General features: G+C 37.7%; 1 protein-coding gene across 1 annotated transcript in view; it reads right to left on the reverse strand.

The window, feature by feature from the left end:
* Nucleotides 1–1,720: 1,720 nt before the first annotated feature.
* Nucleotides 1,721–15,213, reverse strand: part of LOC120534552 (intestinal mucin-like protein) — a 59,749-nt gene continuing 46,256 nt past the window's right edge. Inside the window, exons 6-13 of the mRNA XM_039762147.1 lie at nucleotides 9,840–10,047; nucleotides 8,760–8,941; nucleotides 7,682–7,751; nucleotides 6,244–6,353; nucleotides 4,779–4,810; nucleotides 3,839–3,989; nucleotides 2,806–2,914; nucleotides 1,721–2,388 (exon numbers count right to left, since the gene is read on the reverse strand). Of these exons, the coding sequence (XP_039618081.1) occupies nucleotides 2,217–2,388; nucleotides 2,806–2,914; nucleotides 3,839–3,989; nucleotides 4,779–4,810; nucleotides 6,244–6,353; nucleotides 7,682–7,751; nucleotides 8,760–8,941; nucleotides 9,840–10,047 (1,034 nt within the window). The 3' untranslated portion in view covers nucleotides 1,721–2,216. The remainder of the gene's footprint in view (nucleotides 2,389–2,805; nucleotides 2,915–3,838; nucleotides 3,990–4,778; nucleotides 4,811–6,243; nucleotides 6,354–7,681; nucleotides 7,752–8,759; nucleotides 8,942–9,839; nucleotides 10,048–15,213) is intronic.

A 15,213-nucleotide genomic window follows, 5' to 3' on the forward strand; every position in this document is an offset into this window, starting at 1 on the left:
CACGTGAGGCCGGGAGTTGTCGTGCATTAGGAGGAAACCAGGACCTACTGCACCAGCGTAGGGTCTGACAATGGGTTCAAGGATTTCATCTCGATACCTTATGGCAGTCAGAGCACCATTTCCTACGCAGTAGATGTCTGTGCGTCCCTCCATGGATATGCCTCCCCAGACCATCACTGACCCACCACCAAACCTGTCATGTTGAACGACGTTGCAGGCAGCATATCGTTCTCCTTGTCTTCTCCAGACTCTTTTACGTCTATCACAGCTGCTCAGGGTGAACCTGCTCTCGTCTGTAAAAAGTACAGGGCGCCAGTGGCGGACTTGCCAATTCTGGTGTTCTTGAGCAAATGCCACTTGAGCTCCACGGTGCTGGGCAGTAAGCACAGGGCCCACTACAGGACGTCGGGCCCTCAGGCCATCTTCATGAAGTCTGTTCCTGATTGTTTGGGTAGAGACATTCACACCAGTGGCACTCTGGAGGTCATTCTGTAGGGCACGAGCAGTGCTCAGCCTGTTCCGCCTTGCACAAAGGAGCAGGTATCGGTCCTGCTGATGGGTTGAGGACCTTCTACGGCCCTGTCCAGCTCTCCGAGAATAACAGCCAGTCAGTCTCCTGAAATCTCCTCCATGTTCTGGAGATTGTGCTGGGAGACACATTAAACCTTCTTGCTGTAGCACGTGTGGATGTGCCATCCTGGAGAAGTTGGACAACCTGTACAACTTCTGTAGGGTTAAGGAATCGCCTCATACTGCCAGTAGAGATGATTACTCAAGCCAAAACTAGCACGAGTGGAAAACCAGCCAAAAAAGATCAAGAGGGAGAAACTTGAAATGACCTCCACATGTAAAACCAGTCCTGTTTTGAGGGTTTTCTAATTGTTGCCACTTTAGTGCACCTGTCGTTAAGTCCATGAACACCAATGCAGCTGAAAGTGATTAACAATGACCTCAGCTGCTTAACCAACCAGAAAATTATCAGAGAGGTTTAATTGATTTCATGCCAGGCCCAATAAAAAAAGTGTTCCTTTAATTTTAGTGAGGAGTATATATATATATATATATATATAAAAAATGATATCCAAATGAAACCAGAAGTGAAAGTTAATAATAGAATTAGATTTTAAATAACAAAAAATGCTAAAAATCTAAAGAATTAATAAAATAAATAAAATATATAAAATGAAACACAGGACACGACAGAAACAGCATCACTATGAAGTAAACTAATAAAGATGTATGCAGAAACATATAATCATTACTGCTTTAACTTGACCCTTCATTCTTTAAAGTTGCTGAACCAGTGGTTTCTTGTATCCACATTTGCTGTAAAGGAAGTTGTTGATCAGTTAGCCACGCAAACTGCCTCAATGTGCCTGTGTATGGGCTCAACATGGTAAAAATGATGGGTCTTCTCTAATAATTCTAACTTTGAAGTATAATAGTTATTTCAAATGAGACAGATGTTTGGAGGTAAGGTCATCATCCTCACTAATCGTGGTGCCAGAGAAGGGTAGCATGTTGTATGTTGATTAGCACATGCAAAAAAGAATTTCATATTATTCTGTACATGTGACAATAAGGACCATATGAACCTGTCACAAAGACTCCAATGATAGGAGTAAATGGATGTTAAAAACTATTATCTTTGATAAGGTCAAAGTAATAATATCACTTTAATTGTTAACTAAAAATGTTTCAATCATTCAGGAGACACACATTTATTTGCAGTAAGATTTATTTCATTTTCATAGACTTTTTGTAAGTTTCACAAGATACAGTATATTCAAGTGCTCCATAACTGTGTGTACTGTAAAGGTCAATGTTTAATAAGAAGATAAACATTTACAGTGCTGTTTCAACAATCTGTTTTTCATATAATTGATGATTCAAAGAAGACCAATAACTACAATTAGCATTTGAAAAGAACTTTGTTCCCATAGTATGAATCCACCATTATTTTCTTTAATGGATTCCTTATGCTTTTAAAACATGCACTAATGTTAAGCTATTTTATATTACTGATTTCTGAAAAGAGCAAAACTGATGGTTACCAGTCAATTATTTATGAATACAGGAGCGAAATTAAGAGAAATCATCATTTATCTATTAATCAACAAGAGGTGTTAAAGATTACCAAAACAATTCAGTGAAAGCTGAAAATTGAATGTCAGGAGTCACTCATTTACTTATAATTATATTATTTATACTTATTATTATGAATCAATTTTTTCAGAACAGATTGAACAGGAACAGCTTTTAGTGTAAGTGTAAGTATACCGCTTTGAGGTTTTATCAGAACAGGTTAAGCTCACAGATCTTTTCTCTGTTTCAAGAGCCTGGCAGCATTTGCATGTCGACTGCATGCTTCCTGAGGAAGTGGAAAAGCTAGAAAACAAAATAAGATAAATATTTTGCACTTAATTGTTATTTGGATGTTTAGCCTTATTACTATATAAAAAATTACTCAGAACATTATGTTGTCCTAAAAACTAAACAGATTTTTTTACAGTCTACTTCTGATAGATGTAAATATGAAATGCACTCCAAAAAGCATGAAGTATACTTTATATGTTTTTCTAAATTTTATAAATTAAATTTAAAAAATATTCCTTAAGGAGCTGCATGGAAATTTAAATATTTTAGTTTAGGAAAACAGTGTTCTTAAAGACTCTCATATACTGTTCAATTGCTTAAGGTAAATGATACTTTTACATGTTATGTTATTCACTCTCAATCCTTTTGGAATTTCTCAGAATTTAGAATCAGAAAAATTACAAAGACAATAAAAAGATGTTTCAGTACCTTGTCCAAGATGGGCAATGGCCTCTACACATTCCCACTTCAAATTCTCCAGAGCATTTTCCTACAGTGACTGTTTGATTTGACACTGTAGCTTGACAAACTTGTGGTACTAGAATTACAAACAGAATGTTTTAATGTCACTTTACTATTGCAAAAGAACCAGAAGAGGTTGTTTGCGTATAAAGTGCAGATGCTGCCTGGTCAGCTCCTAGATTTGCAGAACCAGGACAAGCAAGTGGCCTTAGGAATTCCCCAGAAAGAATAGAGAAATTTTTATTCTCTATTTTACACATGAAATAAATGACCTCCTAAAAATATGCCAGTTATACAAGTGACAAACACAACAACACACCCTGAGGGCCTAACCAATGTCTTTGATTGTTCTTTAAATTTAGAGAATATCCAACTTTTCCAGAGGTAACTGAAAAGAGAAATTTAATGGAATTAAAAAAATCAGTGGTGAAAATGTGTCTTTGGGTTTTGAAGAACAGGAGACACTTTCCCTCCTGTAGAAGATTAACATTTATTCTTTCGGTTTCATTCTAGTTAAGCAACCTATTTTAATAGTGAGCTTGCACTGTATATACATTATACACATTGACAAGGTATGTTGCTGAGTCATTTGCCAAATGTAACTTGCAAGATTAGGCTATATTGTAATTGTGTACAAATCTGAGTATGTCTGCCCTCATCTTACTGACACCTACAAGCCACTTATTGATAGCAGCAGCTCTGTTATCCAAGCCAGAAGTTTTTATGTGTGTTTGAGGGGAAGATTGTTTCTACTATATTTATATACTGTATAAAAATATTTTCTGAGCTTCTGTAAAATTTTTATTTCACCTTGAGGACAGATGAAGTATAATCAATCTACCTATCTACATTTTACATTTGGAGCACTGACAGGTTAAGCAACTTGTTAAGGGACACACACTCAGTTGCTTGTGGACTGAACTAGTAGCTTGGTGCTTTACTGTCTTATACCCTAGCCACTAGGCCACTATTAATTTATTACATATTTAACTGTTCTTACCACAAGTATTACAGCAGCCACAGGTGTCCGGCACTGAAATCTCATCCTCTTTACATTTAACTACTGGACACACCTTAGGTGTGCAGATTTCTGTTAAAGTCACTTCATCACATGTGCAGATGTGACAGTTGGATTCCCACTTTTCTCCAACCTAGAGTAATTTAAAACATCAATGATTTAATTTAGGATCTCATTAAAGAATATCCATCCAGCCATTATCCAACCCGCTATATCCTAACTACAGGGTCACGGCGGTCTGCTGGAGCCAATCCCAGCCAACACAGGGTGCAAGGCAGGAAACAAACCCCGGGCAGGGCGACAGCCCACCGCAGGGCACAAAAACACACACACCAAGCACACACTATGGACAATTTAGAATCGCCAATGCACCTAACCTGCATGTCTTTGGACCATGGGAGGAAACCAGAGCACCCAGAGGAAACTCACGCAGACATGGAGAGAACATGCAAACTCCACGCAGGGAGAAGCCAGCAAGCGAACCCAGGTCTCCTAACTGCGAGGCAGCAGTGATACCCACTGCGCCACCATGCCACTCAATTAAAGAATAAAAAAAAAAACAAATAAAAAATGTTTACAAATTAATGTAAAATGTGCATTACAATGTAAATGTCACAAATGCTAAATATATGAAAAATGTTTGTCTTTTACTGACATTACAAGTAATTACAATTGATTTTAACACATGTATTAGAAGTATTGTTACTCACATTCATGCTATTTGCTACAAAGGGATCAAAATAATCACCCCACAATATCTATGTAATTATTACTCTGCTTGCACCACATACAGTTGTGAGACACAAGACATCTTCTGGATTTGTCCTGTGCTCTATTCCAAAGCCTTGACTATGTAAATCATGCCTATCTCATCCAGGTAATAAAAATGACTAAATAACAATATTTTATTTGTAAGACATACCATTTTGGGCTCTCCAAGTGGGCCTTTGCAATCTTTAAGGGATAGGAAAAAAAATTAATAAAAGTATAAAAAGACTGCATTAGTTGTATGCAATAACTACTTTAACACATCATTGTTTATCAAGTTGTACACAGAAGTATGAGTCATAATAATGAATTAAGAAGGCTGGATGAAAAAGTTATAATTAAAACATAATCCTGACTTTATTCTAAACATGAGCAACATACATTTTTGTGTCTGTATTTTAAGACATGTGAAATGTACTCATTAGTTTGATGATTGCATAAAATCAGATTAGAAAGGAGTAATGGAATGGTTGTTCATATTAGATGAAGTAATCTTACAGAATATCTTAATAAATTAAAATTTTATTAGACACTAAATATGCACCAGAGAAGTGCTTAAAGGAGACAGATAGAGACCAAACGAATGTGGCAATTACAAAGTCAGTGAAAAATACTTGTGGGATCTTCAAACAGTGACGAATCAGATACTTCGTCTTCGTTTTTCTTCTATTATTGAATTTATTAAAAGCATGTAACATTCCATACAACCAATTCAAACTTAACAAAACTGAATTCAATTCAATTCAACTCCCACCCATGAGAAAAAGAGGAAGGCTAGAGTAAAACTTCTGAGAAACTTCTTCCAAAATGTTATTGATTAGACCCTGCCAGGTTTTAAAAAAGTTTTGAACAGATCCTCTAAGTGAGAATGTGATTTTTTTTTCCAATTTCAAATAGTATAGAACATCAGTTACCCACTGACCTAAAAGAGGTGGGTTAGGATTCTTCCAGTTGAGCAAGATAAGTATACGTGGTAATAGTGAAGTAAAGGCAATTATAATTTGTTTGTCCTTCTCCAGTTTAGGCCCATCTGGGAGGACACCAAACACAGCTGTTAATGGGTTAGGAGGTATTGTGACACCAATGCTGTCTGAAAGGCACTTAAAAATCTTTGTCCAGAATGATGTTATTTAGTACAGGCCCAAAACATGTGACCCAGTGAGGCTGGAGCTCGACTGCAACGTTCACAGGTTGGATCTTGCCCTGGAAACATTTCGGACAATTTTAAACGAGACAGATGTTCTCTTGCTCTTGTTCTGACTGAAGTGCTTTGCAAAGACACAAATAGACTGACAGAGATTAGCTTCATAAGAAAGATGCAGAATTTTGAAGTAATGGAACTAAAAGACTATTTGTCACAGACTGTGACCAGTGAGGGTGTGGACTATATATAGCCCAGTTACCCATACTGGCAGATTCAGAAACTCAGACTCGGAGATACAGTACTGAATAGTCATGTTTAGTCTCTTTGCTCCCCCATCAAGAAACATACCTTAAAATAAAAGATAATTCTGTATCTTTCTTGCTTTGTGACCTTTATTTGCCATGCTACTGTTCTCCCGACCACATTTTACATTTTGATTTTGTTTAGTGAGAAGGTAAAACAAGCAAATACTTACAGGGACATTCTGATACACACACATCTTTGTATATTTCTGCTCGCACCATTTGATCTTGGCAAAAGCATCCAGCAGTCATGCCTCCTAAGCTGCCACCATTGATTATTTGACTGAAAAAATAACATTAATAAAACATAGATAAATGTAAAGGATGCCCACAAATGCTTATATTTTTTAATATTAACTTTTAAGTAACTGCTGTAACAAATGAAGCACCTCAAGAAAACAAACTGCAGATATCCTGAGGATTTCAGAAATAGCTCTATTTATATTAATAAAATGCTTGCCCCACAATTACAGAACCACCATCAGCCTGCATTGATAACCCCACACTCTGGTCATCCTCTCATCTTGAATTAGCAAGAAGAAGAATTCATTAGATCTTGAAAAGTGTCTATTGTTTGTCATGCTTATCCCACTGCAATAATGCCTTTTTGTTTAAGGCTAACAAACATAGATAGCCTGGTCTTCTTTGGCATAAACCATTTCAGGAGCAATTGCTGCACTTGGCTGTCTTCTGGCTAATTACAGACAGTCTGTTACTCTGGTCAAGTCTCTGATGGACCGTTGAACCAATATTATAGAAAGAAAAATATGCGGTTCGCTGATTTTTATTCATTTATTCATCCGTTCCTACCTCACTATTACTGATGAGCGAGCCATGCAGTGTTTGATTCGTCGTGAGTTCGACAAGACCACGAAAATGTACGGAATTTTTTCTGAACTTCCCGAAACGCAATGAAATCAGTGAGGAACTGAACTAGTTTTGAGTAGCTTACAGTGATGCAATGGTTAGGGATGCATCTGCCAACTATGCTGGACTGATTATTGTGGCCAAAAATGTGATCTGAGCTGTGATGCAGCAATGCTATTCACTGTACTACTGTGTCTCAAACAACAAAAGACACATATGGAATGAATACCACAAACAGAAATACAAAAAATGAATGAGAATCATCAGAATGATTCTTGGGAAGTGACTCAATATTCAAAAAGAGAAAATTGTTTGCAAATCGCTCATGACTTGCTGCAAGGCAAATTTTCAGGAAAACATTCAGTGGAAAAGGTCACCGGCAAACAAAGCATATTCTGCGAAAGACGCTTTACCAAATTTGCCTGCTCAATACTACTCACTACTTTAGGTAGCACTGTCTGCATTCTCAAGGCTGCTAATGACTGAACTGTCAGTTTCAAAGGACGGGCAATAAAGGGACTCAAAAAATAAAGTGAAGTTTGTGCTAACAGCAGATTTTCAGTTTCATTTATCACATGCATTTAAAGTATATTTAAACTGCTGTGCTAACTGAGAGGCTTTCTTTCTATTACCACAAAGGCAAATGTTAAATATTGCATGTCATCTGTTCACATAAGTTTGCATTTTAAATAAAGTACATTACAAATGTTACTTTTCACTTGCTTGTACCCATATTTTACTCACCCAGCCTGGCAGTAGTTATCAGCATGTAAACCACATTCATTAAATACTGTTCCATTGCCACATCTTATATCTGAAAGGAATTTGAAAACCAAACAGAAATCAAAAATGAACTAGTGGCAACAGTCTTATCCATAGGTTGGCATAGTTTCTCACACTAAAGTACTGTATTGTAAGATTTTGTTTTAATTTAGTGTGAAACAGGTAAGTTACTGAAACTCATATATATAATGCAGTAGTGTTGGAAGTAAATATTTACATTACTAATTTCAACTTTATAAATGTTGGCTTCTGAAAAAGAAACTAACCATGGCAGTTGTATTCACAAACTTAACATTGTTTGAACATCCTCATTAAAAGATATGCATTACTAATTGTAAAATCACATCCTATTTAAATAAAAATGCATATGTGCAAGTATATTTTATAGTATCTGATATCTTAACACAACTAAAATGTTTCAATGCATATTTTTATAGTATAGTATCTGCTGAACTGTGTGTAAGTCAAATTTTAATGACTCTGAATGCTAGTAAATGCTAAGCTATGAAAAATCAGTCAGTCATGTGTAACCCGCTTAGTCCTGAACAGGGTCGTTGGGGTCTGCTGGAGCCTATCCAAGCTAGCATAGGTTGCAAGGCAGGAACAAACCCCAGACAGGGCACCAGTCCATCACTGAGTGAACAGACACTCACACACACACACACACACACACACACACACACACACACACACACACACACACGGGTCAATTTAGGAAACCCAATTCAACTACCCTGCATGTCTTCAGACTGTGGGAGGAAACTGGAGCACCCAGAGGAATCTCAAGCAAGCACAGGGAGAACATGCAAACTCCATACAGGAATGACCAGAGACATGAACCCTGTTCTCCTTACTGAAAGGCAGCAACACTACCACTGTGCTATTAAAGTAGATTCTGGAAATACAGGACTAATTTACACCCCTACAGCTTTCTCCAAGAGGAAAACATAACCCTGACTGCTAATGCATATTTCTTTTTTGTTGATGACTTTATTTCATAAAGGTCTGAACAATGTTTGATAATAAGAAGAATGCCTACCACACAGTCCTTTTAAATAAGGTCTCCATTTAACACAAATGCCAGCCATTTTACACTGATCCGCAGCTCTTGAGATACTGGAACAGAGTACGTCACTGCTATTTGTATATTTCTGGTCAAATATGCAGGCGTTTATATAAGGCTTAAGGTCAATTGTTTTAGCACACTGTTCAAAAATGGATCTGAAAAAAAAAAATTATATAAATGCTCTTTCAGTACTGCACATGATGATCTATTTTTCAAAGGGTTTTACTATATATACAAATGACTTTCATTGATGTAACTTTATATAATTGTGAGAATGTGATCATCACATCCGATATTTTTAATCAGCATGACCCTTTTCAGTGATGACATTGAGAAACCAGCTTAGGATAAAAAAGGAATATGCTTGATTCCAATTTGGTCATCCTTGTTTAATACCTTAACATGAATCTTATCACTCAAATTTATGCTGCAGTTTTCTTAGAAAATGTGAAGTCAAAATCTTCAGAGATACTCATTATGATTCCTTACCATTTATTATTTATAAACTTTATTTTACTTCAGTGTGAAATGCATTGTTTTTAAAAATAATGCTTTACTAAAATAAAGTGATAGACTATAAAGATGTAAACAGACATCCATATCTATTGCATAACCCTATACATGGCAAGGTATAACTATAAAAAACATAAGACACCCGCTTTCTGGCATATCTTACAATATTACAGTTTACCCATTTTAAATGAAGAATTGAGTTAATTGGTTGACATAAAAGACAGTGTGACTTAGTGGGTAAATAAATGGACTTATCATCACAAGGCTCATAGTTCACTAATTATTCTTCCACAATTATTCTGTCAGTACTGTAATTGTACAAATATGCTACCAAGTACACTTAGACTGTATGGCTTGTAAATTGTTTGAAATAAAAGCACAGGTAAATTGAATGCAACTAAAGAATTATATTTTCACTTGAGTAGAATTGCTTTTTAATTATATTCAATGGAAAACAAAACCAACAGAAAACCACACTGTAAAAACATTTCAGGCAATGTACATATTCAAGCAATTAAAAAAATCAGGCAAACAACTCACTCTGTAAGAATTTTGCAGGGTGGTGGTACTGGTGGAGGGGTTGGTGTAGGAGCTGGTGAAGGGGTTGGTGTAGGACAGCTTTCCTGTTTTGCTACACAGTTCTCTTTTGCAGGATCACTGGCGATCCAGTCAGACGCAGTATTTGTACAGCAGTCATCAGGTTCAGCCGTCCCATTTCGACGTAGACATGACTTTCCACCACACTCACCTTAGAGTAAAAAAGTACAGTTTATAGAACTAAAAATTATTTTGTTATGGCAATATTAAAAAAATAAGAGTAGATAGAAGCAAAATGAAAAACTGCAGCAGATTCATAGTCCTGTCTAGCTTTTTTACCTTTAAGACTAAAAAACTCCAAAAATATGTGCTGAGTACATACAAATAATATTATCTTTCAGAATTATTACTTCTAGCAATTTATTATATTTAGTATCAAAAGCAAGTTTAGAGTTACTTCTAATAGACCAAGATCTGAACAGAAGTCCATTGTAGCCTTTGCCATTTTTGAAGGTGGTTGAGATTTTGGTGGATTATGATCAGTTTCAGGACTCAAACCACAGTTAAAATCCCCACCAATTATTACGTGATTCGGACACACAGAGGAGGTTTTTGCCAGAAGGTTTGAATAAAACGATCTATCAAAAGTATTTGGTGCATAAACACTTCCCAATAGAATTTGTTCCCCATATAAAAGCCCAGTTATCAGAATAAATCGTCCGTCCGTATCCCTTACAATAGTATTTAGAGTGAATGGTAGATTTTTATGGATCAATATTGCAACGCCTCTACTTTTAGAGTTAAAAGAGGAATAGTAAATTTGTCCCACCCAATCACGCTTGAGTTTTAAGTGTTCAGAATCTGTGAGGTGAGTCTCTTGCAGTAATGCAATCTGCACTCTATCTTTTTTGAGTGAGGAAACTATTTTACGTCTCTTAATAACGTGATTAATTCCCTTGACATTGAGAGTTAGAATTTTAATGTTACTCATTGTAAAAGTTGTCAGCCATTGAACAAAAATCATCAACCCGAAGCAAACAAAAAGAGCCATCATAATAAACACACTGTAAAAGATTTAACCCATGGCCTGGACTGGCCGTGCTGACATGAACAAAACCATCGTAAAGGAATGGCAAAGGAACCCTTACACACACAACAAACTGCATAAGAATATAAGAATTAGGATAAATGTCAAAATATCACAAACTAGAAACAAACACAACAAAACAAAAAAAGGAAAACAAAAACGAAAAAGCCACCCACTGGGTGGTATTACAAGACCAGTGTAGCCAAAAGAAGTTTCACTCCACGGGAGAAAAGAAGAAAAAAACAAAACAAAACCCCACCCCCGCTTCCCAAACCTGAATAAAATCGGGTTACTGTCAGTTGTGAAACAAAATTAAAGACTGAGTAAACAATTAGTACTGTATACTAGATATTGGCTCTAAAGCCACTTTAGGTACAAAAAATGAACAAATCTCTATTTTCCCTTTAAACTGTCTCTTTTCCCTCAAGCTGCATTAAACACAGTGGACCTACGCATCCTATGGCGTGCTGAACCCATGTCATGTTCTAAGTTAAATCCAACAGTGCCACAATTTGTACGGGACAAGTATCAGTTGTCTTTTAATCCAGCGCATTGATGAAACTTTGTGCATCTTTAGGCGAATCAAACTTGTGCTCAGTGCCATTGTGATTCAACACGAGCATCGCTGGGTAGCGCATTCTGAAGCGGATGCCCTTGTCACTTAAGGCATGACAAGAAGCATTTAATCCCTGTCGTTTCTCACGGATCGCGTAGGAAAAATCCTGGTGTATAAAAATCCGCTGTCCGTCGTAGTGAAGTTCCGGGGCCGCTCTCACTGCTGCCATGATCCGCTGTTTGTCTCTGGAGTTGTGGAGCTTAATAATCACCGGCCTGGGGTGAGCACCCCGCTGGCCGAGGCCCCGGTGTGCACGGTCAATTTTAATGCGGGCTTTACCCGTGGAGCTGTTTCCCAGCCCGAGCGTAGCAGGCAGCCAGGCTTCAAAAAACTGAATAGGACTCTCACCCTCCGCGCCTTCTTTCAGATTAATAATGCGGATGTTGTTGCGCCTGCTGCGGTTCTCTAAATCATCCAAGCTTTTTGCCATGATCTTAATCTTCCCCTCAGCTTCAGCCAGTCTTCCCGCGAGGTCAGTCACCCCATCTTCCACATCTGAGATTCTCTGCTCTGCCTCCGTGACGCGTTTGGATACGTTTTCCAGCGAGGACGAAATTTTCTCCAGTGTCCCAGACAGTGTAGACAGTTTTTGGTCAATTACCTCACTGATGCTATTAGTCACCTCATGGATGAAATTTGCGGTGTCCACCGGGGGCGAGGCCTGGTCGCCCACTGCTATTAGCATGTCAGTTTGGCTAGCACTGTTCGTCATGGCGGCCGTCGTCTTTCGAGTCTGTATCTTCGTCTGTTTCGACATTACTTGTCATCCAAAAAGCGTATTTAGGGCTGTTGCGTATTCCCAAAACTCTCAGTCAATAGTTTAGATAAAAATATAGACAGTAGCGCGCATTACACTGTAATAAATACAGGTGGGAGCGGGAGCACAGTGAAAGCACGTCTTCTAGCCAACCATCTTCAGCGGAAGTCCTAGAGTTACTTCTGTAAAAAGATTTTTAACCCTACATCCTGAAAATAAAAATCACTGATTATTGTTATAAAATCCTGTCCTTGTGTTTTGCTATTTGTAGTGGTTTCCCCATTAATACTTTGATTAAAATGTCCCTTACTATAATGCCCCCTCTAAACTTCCCTTTTCTTAACGTTATTGAAATGAACACTCCCAATTAGTAGGCCTCCTGATACTTTAAAGTCGAGTCCAGATATCCTCACTAAGATGTTTTCCAATTGAAGCAGGCACACTTTCAAATTCACTCTTTTACAAAAAATAGCAACTTCTCCATCTTTTAGCTCTGGGCGCTGTGCTAGCAGCATAATGGCAGATGAATGGCAATGCACAGCAACCCAGGCACCGGCCTGTCATGACAAACAGGCTGCAAACTTCAACGGAGTCGCAAAGTGGACCTAAATGTTGCCTTATGTCTGCAACACCTGGAACTGTAAGAGACACTGAGAAAATAAAAATGGGTTGTATAAAATACTCCCATAATCAGCTACTTTCCCTGTGATTGCAAGCACCTAAGCAGCTCAGTTTCACTTTACCACAGAAGCTGTTTGTCCATTCACAGAGAGGCCGACATGCCAGTGCAAGAATAGGCAAAAAGATGGTAGAACTGATCTACCATCTATTGTAATGCGAAATGTTTGATTGCTGTCAAATAAGATAGATTAATTGTCTGTGCTTATAGCAGGTCATGAAGCATACAGGTACAGTGACATTATGTGGTTTACAGAGAGATGACACTGTTTTAACCCTGGACGTATTTCCTCTTATTAGACTGAGACCTAGTGTGGTGTGGAAAAAAGATAGGAGGAAGACAGGCACTGAAGGCTCAGAAGGGGCTCTGAAGTACAGCTGATTGAAGGAAATGATGCTTACAAAGCTAAAACAGAAAACAAACTTACTCAGAATAACATAAAAGATGTTTGGAATGGCTGTACAGTATATAATTACAGGAACTCCAAAAATCTGGTTCAAGAGCTTAGATGTTAGAAGGGATTGGGGACAAATCTAACGACCTTAAGTTCTTAAGGCCTATGCTAACCAACTTTGTGGTGTTCTCTGTCACCTGATCAGTCCTTCCCTAAGGCTCCTAAAGAGCTGCTGGTATGGAACACATCCTAAATTGTTCCTGTTCCAAAGAAGGCAGGCACCTAATGACTACAGACCAGTGGCACTTGTGTCTGACATCATGAATACCTTTCCATCCAGCCATCCATGTTAAGGGGTAAACTCAGAGATATGTAGGTTGATGAGCCTATGTTGTTCTGGACCATGGACTATATGTTGGGCAGACCATAGTTTGTGAGATTCAAGGACTGTGTTTCTGATAAGGATGTGAGCACCACCAGAGCAGCACAAAGAACAGCCCTGTGTCCTTTTCTCTTCACCACAAATATAAGACCAGGTCATGACACTTACATAAATTCTCAGATGATTCTGCACTTATGAGATGTATTAATAAAGGTTATGAGACCGAATATTGGAGTCAGGTGAAGAACTTTGTTTCTTGGTGCAAAGACCATTGTCAGCAAGAACAAGGAACCGGTTATTGACTTTTGCCACACCAAAGAGGTTCTATGTCCGGTCACTATTCAAGGAGTAGATATACAGGTGGTCCACTCCTACAAGTGTCTGGGAGTTTACATTAATGACAGGTTGACCTGGTCTCAGAATGCAGAGAAACTATACAATAAAGGTCAGAGTAGGCTCTTTTTCCTAACAAGACTGTGTTCCTTTAATGTTAGAAGTGACATCCTCCACATTTTCTATAACTCTGTGATGGCCAGTGGAATATTCTATGCTGTGGTGTGCTGGGCTGGTAACATCACTTTAAGAGAGGCCCACCGAATCAACAAGCTAATTAAAAGGGCAAACTCAGTTATAGGATGCACTTTGGACCCCTGGAGGTAGCATCAAAGGAGAGAATTAAAAGAAAACTGAGTGCCATTATGAACACTGCTGCACTTCCCCTCTCTGACACACTAACACTGAGTACTTTCAGCAAACAAATTATTCAGCAGAAATGTGTCAAGAAATGCTACTGGGGATGATTTATACCAACAGCAACACACATACTATGACAGCCACATCAGAACTTTTCTTGCTTTTTAATTTTCTTCTTTGTTCAGACCATTGTTTGTGTGTTTATTTACTTATTTAAAGAGCCTCTGTAAAAAGCAAAATATCCCCTTGGAAACAAATAAAGTTCTTATCAATTACAGTATGTTTAGTTTTCCTAAATAACATGTGGCTGTCTAATTTATGCATACCCCATTCTCTCAGATTCAGCCAAGTTTGCATTATTGCAAAAATATATAACTACAAACAGCTACAATTAGTTTTTTTTTATTTTTATTTTAGATACATCTTCAATTAATGCAAGCAGTTTCATGTATTATTCATTTTACTAACACTTGTAAACTATGGGCTAAGAATTTCTAATTTATTTGGTATATTTATATACTACTGTCTGCCCCTATATATGACATTATAAACCGGGCCTGAGCTTAGTTTAGAAAATCCTCATCTAATGTACTCATATACCTCCCCGAAACATTTATGGACCTCTGAGTTCAATGCAACATGTCACATAAACATATACCCCTCAATCATACACCAAGATCAGAGCCATGCATTAAATTTTCTAATCAGTCTTACCTAGATTGATGCATTACACTGGGAGTACTTCTCAAAAGACTTTACCAATTAGTCA

This window comes from Polypterus senegalus, chromosome 8, assembly GCF_016835505.1.
Source record: "Polypterus senegalus isolate Bchr_013 chromosome 8, ASM1683550v1, whole genome shotgun sequence".
Lineage (NCBI taxonomy): Eukaryota > Metazoa > Chordata > Cladistia > Polypteriformes > Polypteridae > Polypterus > Polypterus senegalus.